Here is an 11,237-nt window from a genome sequence, read left to right on the forward strand (position 1 = left end):
TATCCAGTTTTGTGGATCCTAGGTTTAAAGGAAGCTTTGCTGAAAATCTGGATGACACAGTCAAGGCATGCAGTGATGAAGCAATGGCACTTGCATCACATCCAGATACAGAAGATCCTCTAGCATCAACCACACAGAGCAGTGTGAGGACCTCATCCACCACCACCAAAAAGAGCCTGTCTGGGCTGTTACAGCAAATCACCAGTGCAAAGAAGAACAGATCACAAGCTTCAGCACATGAAATGCCATCAATCCAAGAAAGAATTGACTCAGAGATAAAACTATACGTGTCCCTTCCTGCAATCAGTGCCGATTCTGACCCACTGGCTTGGTGGAAGGCACATGTGGAAGACATTCCAATGCTTTCACAAGTGGCCAGAAAGTACCATGGTTTTCCTGCAACAAGTGTGCCCTCGGAAAGGGTGTTTAGCGCAAGTGGCCACATCATATCTCCTCATCGGTCAAGACTGAGCACTGAGAATGTGAACATGCTTACATTTCTGCACTGTAATATGAACTGAAAGGACTGGAAATAAGTGTGCAATTTGAGGGCCCTGTTGTATGTGGGTCCTGCAGCTTTTGACTCCTAGTTTTGTTCCAAAAGGATATGTATAGCTTGCTAATATTCAATACCAGAGATGTGGTTTCTTTTTATTTATTTTCACTGTACTGTATTATTCATTTTCAAAAGGAGGCTATATTGTTAAAGTCAAAAGCCAGTTAGAGCTTTTTCATTTTCAATGTTTCTACTCTGGTCCAAAAAAAAAAAAAAAAAAAAAAAAAAAAAACACAAAATGAAAATACAAAACAATTTTGTATTATAGTTGATCACAAGTGCCTTTAACTACATTTGTTCTCTTTAATAGGGAAATACTTAGCTAATATGTAGCTAAGATTTAATTTAGACAAATACTATTTGTTTTATTTATTCTTATTTTTATTCATTTATTTATTTATTTATTTATTTATTTATTTATTTATTTATTTATTTATTCATTATTCTGTTATTTATTTTCAGTGTAAAATTATTACTAGACTGGAAATGGACTATTATTTGTTTTTTATTATTATTTTGTGCTGTATTATTTGGTTACTGAGCAGCAATAAATAACACTTTAAAATATAAGGAGTTTTCCTGTGATTTTCTTAACTAATAGTGTTTTGAAATGAATGAATGAATAATAATCACCGTGATAACCATGAAACCGTGATTATTCCCCAGACTATAATCGCACAACCAAAATCTATAATCGTTGCATCCCTACCTGTCACAATAATCAATATATCGACTTATCGCACAATAAATGTACATGACCTCAATTTTTGGTAATGCAATACATCACCATTTATATTTACATAAACACAATAACATAAAAAAAATGTTAAATAGGGATTGTGTTTCTTAGCATTAGTGTGTATATTATCTTACTTTTCAGAGGAAAATAAAGGAAAAATCTGTAGATGGAAAAATCTGCATAAAAGTTCTTTGTCCATTTGTCTTTTTTCTATTTGTAAGAAAATGTGGATTTACTATTTATTCAAGTTTTTTAAGGTATCTAATATTTGGACACTTAATTTTCATGATCTAAATAATTTATGAATTAAATGTTTGTTTATCAACTGAAAGTGTGTGGCCTTCTTGCATTATTATGCTGTTATATTATGATTTTACATTCACTGGCATAAAATGGTCTTAAAATGACAATAACATCACTTATCGCAATTATTTTACGGGGCAATATGTCGACCAACAAAAAGTTATTATCATGACAGGCCTATATAGATTAGTAGTTAAAAACATTTTATTCTCATCATACCTTGAGATGAGCCTCCAAAGGAAGAGTCAATATCTGTGAATAGACAAATAAAACACTATAACAAACAGTAGTATTGCTTGGTCTGCATGAACTGAATCAAACCTTAATGGATATGCTGGCTGAGTGAGGTGGATGCTCATACCATCTGAGGTACTTGGAGGGTTCACAACAGGCCGCCTAGCTTTCTTCATTCCTGTGGTATGAATAGTATGGCTCAGAATAAAGGTTCTGATGAAACATACTCAAACATTTCATAAATTATTCTACACATTTAGGTGGAAACTGTAAATCTCTAGCAAAAAAATCCTCCTTTACTATAAAACCAGCTAAAATGATGGATCTACAGAATTCCCTAGTACAGTGTTCTTTCTTTATATGATTGTGTGCTTTTACCAGGTTGTTCATGCTCTTCCCTCCTGCTGTGATATTTGTCCTTCATGCAATGATCTTTAAAAAAAAAAAAAACACATTCAAAACATGGTAACACTTTATGGCAAGTGTGAATCTCATGAATTATCAGGAACTAAAACAGCTCAAAGTCTTTCATTTATGACTTCATGGATGAAAAACACCTTAAGACATAAAGATGAGTACATCATCATGATATATGTTTATTATGCATGATCATGATGTTTTCATTGTTCACAAAAAACAAGGTCTTTACTATACATTGTAGATAAACCTATGCTTATGGTACATGATTCAAAATACAAAAAAGCATTTTGTGCATGTAAGACTACTTGAATTATTAAAAGGAATATAGAAAAATAATCAATATTACCTCATGCATGCATAGAGGCTAGAACAGTATATCAATTAATGTGAGAACTCATGTTTTTCATTAAATATGAGATATCAAGCATGTTCATGTCTTCTTCATAGTAGCCTATAGGTATATGGACAGAGCACAACACTGGCCAATCACAGCACAGAGTATGCGAAATTTGTTGACATCAAAATACAGTAGTCTTACATCCAAATACAGACTGTATATGTCACTCATTCTTTACACAGTGCAGAGATTGTGAATACAACGGCTAAACAAAATTCGGTTGCAACAATCAGGATGAGCACAAGTAATTACCATTCTGATTAGCTGTCGTAATCACAATCTCTCTGCACTGTGTAAACAAATAAGTGACGTATACATGAGACAGAATACTTCTATGCCAGAGCATGTATTTGGTTTAGTCTGTGCATGTTTTTTGACTCTCAAAGCCATGGGACCCATTGACTGCCATTATCCCAGATGGCACACGCATGTCTGCAAGATGTCTGTTAAAGATCTACATACATTCTAAATCATAAACATCTTAAAGACATCTAACAGACGTCTATTTGACATCTAAAAAGAGACATCCAATAGACATATTGCAGATGAGCAAACAACCTAAATAATACGTCTTGCAGATGTAAATGCAGACGTCAAATAGACATCTTCTAGATGTACGTGTGCTATCAGGGATATGACTGAAAGACTGCAGCGGTTTAAGTTAGAAATCATTGTTTGTGTTCTACTGAAGAAACAAAGTCATCTACATCACTGACTCCTGGGGGTAAGCAGTTAAACATCACATTTTCATTTCTGGGTGAACTATCACTTTAATAACACACTGTTTATCAGTATTCCAGAGGACCAAGTTACCACTTTACTTGAGGGGTCACACACGATGAGGTCATGAGAAATTAATGCTTAGTTAATGATGACTACTGAATTTGGATGTCAACAGAATTCACATACTCTGTGCTGTGATTGGCCAGTGTTGGGGGTCTGTCCATTTACATGTAGGCTGCTATGAAGAAGACATATACGTGGTTGATAACTAATTAATGAAAAACATTAGTTCTTACATTGATTACTGTTACTGATATACTGTTCTAACCTGTATGTATGCATGAGGTAATGCGGATTTTTGTATATTCCTTTAATAATTCAAGTAGTCTTACTTGTACTAAATAATACTTTTTGAATCATGTACTATAAGCATAGCTTTATCCATAATGGATATTAAAAATCGTGTTTTCTGTAAAAAAAGAAAACATCATGATCATGCATAATAACCTATTAATCATGATGATGTACTCATCTTAGTGAATGTCTTAAGGTGTTTTTCATCTATGACGTCATGAATAAAAGATTTTGAACTCATGCTAGTTCCTGATAATTGAGATATTAATGGATGAAGTAATTCATAATCCTCCATTAATTTATACATTAATTCATGGTAATTCATGTACCCCTACTGTAAAGTGTTCCCCAAAAACTTGCATCATTTACACAATATTATAATTTAAGCAATCAAAAGCAATCTAAACTGCATTTTAAACATTTATGACACTCATTTTGGTTTCAAAAGTATATGTGTGTATATATATATATATATATATATATATATATATATATGTGGGTTTGAAGTTAAAAAAGTTTTAGTATTGTCATACCTTTAGATGGGCCTCCTAAGGCAGGGTCAGTATCTGTGAATAGAAAAATAAAATACTATAACAAACAGCAGCAGTGCTTGGTCTATATGAATTATGGTTCTGTAACACCTCTGAACTACTGTATAATGTTTTGGTGCATCATATTGTGCACTTCTTACACTGACTTTACTGATTTGATGTTTGCATGTTTGTGCTTTTACCTGTTTCTGTTTGTGTCTGTAGATGCGCCTCCTCAGCATCACTGTCTTCACTATGTTCCGAATCAGAAAAGTCTAACTTGTCTAAAAAAAAATTGAGTATCAAGTAAGCTTAACATTGCTAATGTTAGAGTAAAAATAGAAGACATAGTGATAACTCTAATATTTGGTGAACATTACATTGTTAAGATCTATGGTCCGTACGTTAGGGATTATCTTTAGGATATGAATATACTTACAGTAAACTTCAAAATGTCATTTGTAACAACTTCAGTAGCATTACCTTCAATTTCAATTTCTTCTAGGGTTTTGCCCTGGAGATTTGAAAGAGAATCTTTCTCCATAGCGAGGAGTAACTTTGAAATCTTGGCCAGCTGGGTTGTAGCCTCTGGAAGTCGATAGTATTCTCTGTGCACACGAATATCGTGGCCCAAGAAGTCCGCAACTTGGTCCAACTCGTGGTTTTTCAGGTTAAGCACCTGCGACAAAGTTGCCACATGTTTGCGCAGTTGGGTCGACCGGAGGAGTTCCGGGTTTTGTGCACCACACTCGTGTGCATAGATCCTCAGACAGTCTTGTCCTCTATAACAACTCAAACAGCTTGGTCGACCAAACAGGAATTGATTTTCCTCAGGGACTCCACACTCCCTTCTTCTGCTTATGAGGAGTGTTAGGGCATCAACCATGTCTGGCGACAGCAAAACTGCCACTTTTCGCCCTCTTTTACCCCTAATTTCCACCCGACTGAAATGTGTACAAAGTTTTTGTTCAAACTTTGTTAGCCCAACAGCAACATCTTTGTGTAGGGGAGCTGTGTCCCTCTCTAGAAAACCTTTGAGTTGCATTTTTGCAACCTCTCCTCCACGTCGCCGGTTAAACAGTATTATTTTTGCAAGAGTCGCTTTGCATAGGTCGCCATAGACTTGTGCTGATGGCATCTGTTTCAAGTTCTCAGAGGCTAAATCAACAACCTTTTCAAGATGCTGGTGAAGACGTTGTACATCCTCTGTGAAAGGGAGGGTAGACGGCTTGTTAAAGCGCCCCTCATTCAAGGTGGTCAAAGCTGTGTGAGAAACAAGTTCAGACCACTTTGCATCATACAGCTTTTTGAATGCTTGGGTTGACTTTATCCCCTCACCATCTTCTGCCATTAGAGCTCTGCAATGTACAATGTCACATATCTTATTCAGTGAGTGGCCCAACTTAAGGGCAAGGCTTGGAGTCTGGAATGAGTGTTTTCCATCATCAAACCCAGATACCTTCTTGACAGCCTGGATAACCACATTGAAATTTGCAGGTCTTACAGCATCTTCAAGAGTCTGTACAGAAAATTCCTTTCTCAGAATCAGCAGAAGTCTTCCAACTTCCCGGAGCTTCTGTCGAATATAGTCATATTTAGTGGGATCCTGCCCATGTTTATTGTAAAATGACTGGGCCAGCTGAAGAATGCAAAAGTCACTCCGCACAGCAGCAGAGATGTCATCGTCTTTCATCACAGTTAGCAGCTTCCAAACACCTTGTGATATTTGTTGGCACAGGGCTGCATTAGACATTGTTGCCAAAGACAAGACCCTAGTTCTTCCTGGCACTGCCTGATCTTCAACTGGTTTGGAAAGACAGTTTCGAACGTGTCTCCAGAGATCCCTTCGGAGAAACATTGCATGGCAATACATACAATGCACATAATCTTTTGAATCATATCTTTTCTTTGGCTTACGTCTGAGTTTTAACAATCCAGTCCCATTCGCTAAAACATCTGCATTGTGTTCATAGTTTCCTTTGTTCCGCAGTTTGTTCAGAAGTTTTTGACGCTCTTTGGAATGTTTTGGTAGAGCCAAAGCCCGAGCAACATCGACGTTTGAATTCTCATGGATTTTTAAGTGGCGTGTAAATTTTGACTGTGGTTTTCCACAAATGTAGCAGTAATTCTTCTTGCTTACTGAAGAGGATATATTTGAAGATTGTAAAGATGGATCTTCCCCTGTGCCTGTGATATCCTCAACAGTGTTTTCAGTATTGCCAACGCTTACATCGCTGTGAACTTCCGATATTTGTACTTGTTTGACTTTCCTACTAGGCACATCAAGCTGTGCTGTGCAGACTGGAACTTTTGGGAGTGAATCTTTACCTATGACACTTTCTTGGCATGGTCTGCCATTTTGAATTTCTGCAGTAGATTTGATGCAGAACACTTCAGTATTTTTAATGTTTAAGAGTTTTTCTGGAGACGCTATGCTTATGTCTGAACTTTCTGAGACAGAATTAGGTACATATTCCTCATCCGACAGGTTCTCACTGGAAAATTCTACTTCGGAATCCTGAAATAGTAAACATATCTTTTGTACATACTCAAAGTTTAATTCTAAGGAAGAAAATTGCTGAAAAATAAAACATATCTGACTATTCAATAAATCATACTTACGGATGTTGAGGGGTCAGGTTTGGGCTTCACATTTTTCTCGTAGCAAGTTTTATGCCAGAAGCGGGAACAAACTAGATTGAGCATATAATAAACAAGGTTGGTTTCATTTGATTAAAGGGTGATTCAAGAAAAGATGCTTTAAAAAGTGATAGGTAAAACAGTGATAGATGATCAGTGTGGCTATAAGATGGAAGAGAACAGAGAAAGGAGAAGACTAATATAAATATGAATAGATTACACAATTACACAGGCAGATAGACTGAGAAAGAAAGAAAGGTCAGCTTTTTCATGCTTATTTAAAGATACATTTAGAATGTCAAGATTACACAGTTTTAGGGTTTCAATGGTAAAACATTTTTAAAAATATTAAAATTTTCAGAACAAAATACTTACCCTTACATCTCACACCAGCCCACTTAAAAGCGGAATAAGGACCACTACAGCGATCACATTTATTCAAGCTTGATACTACTGAGGAAATTATGACATGTTTACAGTTCTGTTGGAAAAAAAGTTATAACTGATTAGAAGAGATTATACTGTATTACTATAGTTAGGTGTTAAAGGCACCATAGAATGCATTGATACAATATTTAAATTGGTCTCTGATATCTACATAGAAGGTATGTGGCTTAGGTAAGGGCAAAAATGATCCAGAAACAGTTTTATCTGTCCATATTATTCAACAATGCCAAGGTAAATTTCAAGGTTTTTCATTCTATGGCACCTTTAAGACATAGGGCTAAGGTTTAAATAAGTTATTTTAATTTCACAAATAACAAAATGTATATCACAAATGTACTGTACTGAATAGTATGACAAAAGCAGTAAGTATGGGGACATACGACACACAAACCATGGTGCAGTTTGACAAAACACACACTGAACTTCTACCTATCCCCCACAACATGACAAAAGCAGTAAGTATGCGGACATACGACACACAAACCATGGTGCAGTTTGACAAAACACACACTGAACTTCTACCCATCCCCCACAACATGACAAAAGCAGTAAGTATGGGGACATACGACACACAAACCATGGTGCAGTTTGACAAAACACACACTGAACTTCTACCTATCCCCCACAACATGACAAAAGCAGTAAGTATGGGGACATACGACACACAAACCATGGTGCAGTTTGACAAAACACACACTGAACTTCTACCTATCCCCCACAACATGACAAAAGCAGTAAGTATGGGGACATACGACACACAAACCATGGTGCAGTTTGACAAAACACACACTGAACTTCTACCTATCCCCCACAACATGACAAAAGCAGTAAGTATGGGGACATACGACACACAAACCATGGTGCAGTTTGACAAAACACACACTGAACTTCTACCCATCCCCCACAACATGACAAAAGCAGTAAGTATGGGGACATACGACACACAAACCATGGTGCAGTTTGACAAAACACACACACTGAACTTCTACCTATCCCCCACAACATGACAAAAGCAGTAAGTATGGGGACATACGACACACAAACCATGGTGCAGTTTGACAAAACACACACTGAACTTCTACCCATCCCCCACAACATGACAAAAGCAGTAAGTATGGGGACATACGACACACAAACCATGGTGCAGTTTGACAAAACACACACTGAACTTCTACCTATCCCCCACAACATGACAAAAGCAGTAAGTATGGGGACATACGACACACAAACCATGGTGCAGTTTGACAAAACACACACTGAACTTCTACCCATCCCCCACAACATGACAAAAGCAGTAAGTATGGGGACATACGACACACAAACCATGGTGCAGTTTGACAAAACACACACACTGAACTTCTACCCATCCCCCACAACATGACAAAAGCAGTAAGTATGGGGACATACGACATATGATACACATGCTAGCTCAGAATGAACCATACCACTGTAAATTAAACAATTCCTATGACTGATGATACATGGGGCAACTTTTTGAGCAATGTTGCAGGGCAACTTAGGTTAATGTTGGCATCAGTGGGCAACCAGATGAGACACAGGGTTTTAAAGTATCCAGATAAAAATTTGTTACCCATTCTCAGTGGGGAAAGTGCCCAAGCAACAAAAAAGCTCAAAATGTTGTCCTGTGTATCATCAGCCTATCACTATCTTTCAATTCTTTAAGTTTGATTGTAATTAAAAATCAATGTTGTTGCCAACTAAAGAACATTTAGGAAATAAATGCTTATTAAATGCTCATTTTTAATGGAAAGTACATTACCTGTTGAGTGTTGTCATGACATGTCAGCTGAGAATCAGACGTTGTTGAGATCTGAAAAGGTTTGAGTACTGAACATTAATTTTGGATAACACGGCAGTACATGGTGATGCTTTGAGTATCCAAAACGACTAATGTGAAAATGACATAATACAAGTGAATTCTTAGATCAAACAATCAGGGCATGTGAGAATTCATTGCAGCACACAGTCCTAATCGTCTGTATCTACATCATCTTACCAAAGTTAATGTCTGTAATGTTAAGGTAATGATTCTACATCATCTTACCAAAGTTAATGGAGATTTAACTACCTGTTGAGCATTAGAAACACACACTTACCTCCTTTGACCCATCTACTGCTGCACAGCTGACCAAAGCATGCACCTGTTGTTCGACCTCAGAACAAACCTGTAAAATATGAAAGATTTGTGTAATCAGATTAACAAAAGGTCAACTATACTACGTTATAAAACACTTTTTATGGAAATTTTAAAGAAATCAATAGTTTATAAGGATTTTGCATCATCTTACCAAAGTTAATGGAGATTTAACTACCTGTTGAGCATTAGAAACACACACTTACCTCCTTTGACCCATCTACTGCTGCACAGCTGACCAAAGCATGCACCTGTTGTTCGACCTCAGAACAAACCTGTAAAATATGAAAGATTTGTGTAATCAGATTAACAAAAGGTCAACTATACTACGTTATAAAACACCTTTTATGGAAATTTTAAAGAAATCAATACAGTTTAATCATCTTTTCCAAAGTTAATGGAGATTTAACTACCTGTTTATAAGGATTTTGCATCATCTTACCAAAGTTAATGGAGATTTAACTACCTGTTGAGCATTAGAAACACACACTTACCTCCTTTGACCCATCTACTGCTGCACAGCTGACCAAAGCATGCACCTGTTGTTCGACCTCAGAACAAACCTGTAAAATATGAAAGATTTGTGTAATCAGATTAACAAAAGGTCAACTATACTACGTTATAAAACACCTTTTATGGAAATTTTAAAGAAATCAATACAGTTTATAAGGATTTTGCATCATCTTACCAAAGTTAATGGAGATTTAACTACCTGTTGAGCATTAGAAACACACACTTACCTCCTTTGACCCATCTACTGCTGCACAGCTGACCAAAGCATGCACCTGTTGTTCAACCTCAGAACAAACCTGTGTGGATTCAAAATCAAGTACTAACACTTCTCCACATGGTTGAAAAACTGTTTTAACTGTAAACTGTCTTTAAATTAAAGTAAAAGGATTATTTCAATCTGTTAATACCTTTCTTCTCCATGGCCAGTCAGAATTTCCATAGTTATACGTTATCTCTTCCCCAGGACTTATGTCCTTTACTGCAAATAAGCACAGATGGGGCTTTCCATCCACTCTGATTGTTTTCATTTTGCTGTTGGGGTTCACATGATCATCATTGACGATTCTCCCTAAAGAACCGTCTTCTCTGGCAGCATCAACCCTGAAACAGCAAGAACACAGTGCTAACTCTAAGGTGTAATATTGACTGAATCATACAATAGGAAAGTTTCACAGAATAATAATAATAATAAAAAGTTAATTCTAGTTTACCACTGCTGCATCAGGAAATGCAAAGTTTGTATATGTGGGTGACCTACAACTTTGTACATTTGAAAGAATTGTAAATTAAGTACAGCAATATACATACCACAACTGTTTTCCATCACAACGAAATTCAAATAAAAAAACTTCAAGTGCAGCATGGTATACTCTGTGCCTTCTTTCATATTCTTGTTTAGTTATGACTTCCCCTCGATATTCGATGAGAAAATCTCCCTTTTGAAAGTGGCGACAGCTGAACACTCCTCGACCTAACCAAGAGCAGATCAGTCAGGGTAAAAGTTAAAACAATACTTAAAAAATAGACACTTGTGTTACTCACCTTTAAATGAATTTATGTATTTTATTTCAAATCCATCCTTATCTTTGAGCATGGATGAAAAATATGCAGCTTCATCCTTTGGTTTTAGTTTGGCCCTCCGGGACCTTGTTGCTGCCATTTCCTGCAAAAGCCAGATGATGTATTTTGTCACTTTACGAAATTATAATAATTATATGCTTTTTTTT

At 36.4% G+C, this 11,237-nt stretch overlaps 1 protein-coding gene across 1 annotated transcript; it reads right to left on the reverse strand.

The window, feature by feature from the left end:
- Positions 1 to 684: 684 nt before the first annotated feature.
- On the reverse strand, positions 685 to 10,966 carry LOC127158700 (uncharacterized). The gene is made up of 16 exons (XM_051101726.1): positions 10,819 to 10,966; positions 10,419 to 10,611; positions 10,239 to 10,307; positions 9,993 to 10,061; positions 9,705 to 9,773; positions 9,461 to 9,529; positions 9,124 to 9,174; positions 7,272 to 7,377; positions 6,879 to 6,949; positions 4,740 to 6,774; positions 4,460 to 4,540; positions 4,260 to 4,292; positions 2,211 to 2,264; positions 1,960 to 2,010; positions 1,818 to 1,850; positions 685 to 695 (listed from the first exon to the last, which is right to left on the reverse strand). Exons 2-16 carry the CDS (start codon positions 10,536 to 10,538, stop codon positions 685 to 687), a joined length of 2,922 nt encoding a protein of 973 aa, XP_050957683.1. The 5' UTR covers positions 10,539 to 10,611; positions 10,819 to 10,966.
- Positions 10,967 to 11,237: the final 271 nt, after the last annotated feature.

The sequence above is a fragment of the Labeo rohita genome, unplaced genomic scaffold (genome assembly GCF_022985175.1).
Source record: "Labeo rohita strain BAU-BD-2019 unplaced genomic scaffold, IGBB_LRoh.1.0 scaffold_1651, whole genome shotgun sequence".
NCBI lineage: Eukaryota > Metazoa > Chordata > Actinopteri > Cypriniformes > Cyprinidae > Labeo > Labeo rohita.

Coding starts and splice junctions, on each gene's coding strand:
- LOC127158700 (XM_051101726.1), bottom strand. CDS start 10,538: ATGAAAACAATCAGAGTGGATGGAAAGCCCCATCTGTGCTTATTTGCA. Junction 2,011..2,210: donor GGAAGAGCATGAACAACCTG/GTAAAAGCACAC, acceptor TTCATACCACAG/GAATGAAGAAAGCTAGGCGG. Junction 1,851..1,959: donor CCCTCCAAGTACCTCAGATG/GTATGAGCATCC, acceptor GTCTATTCACAG/ATATTGACTCTTCCTTTGGA.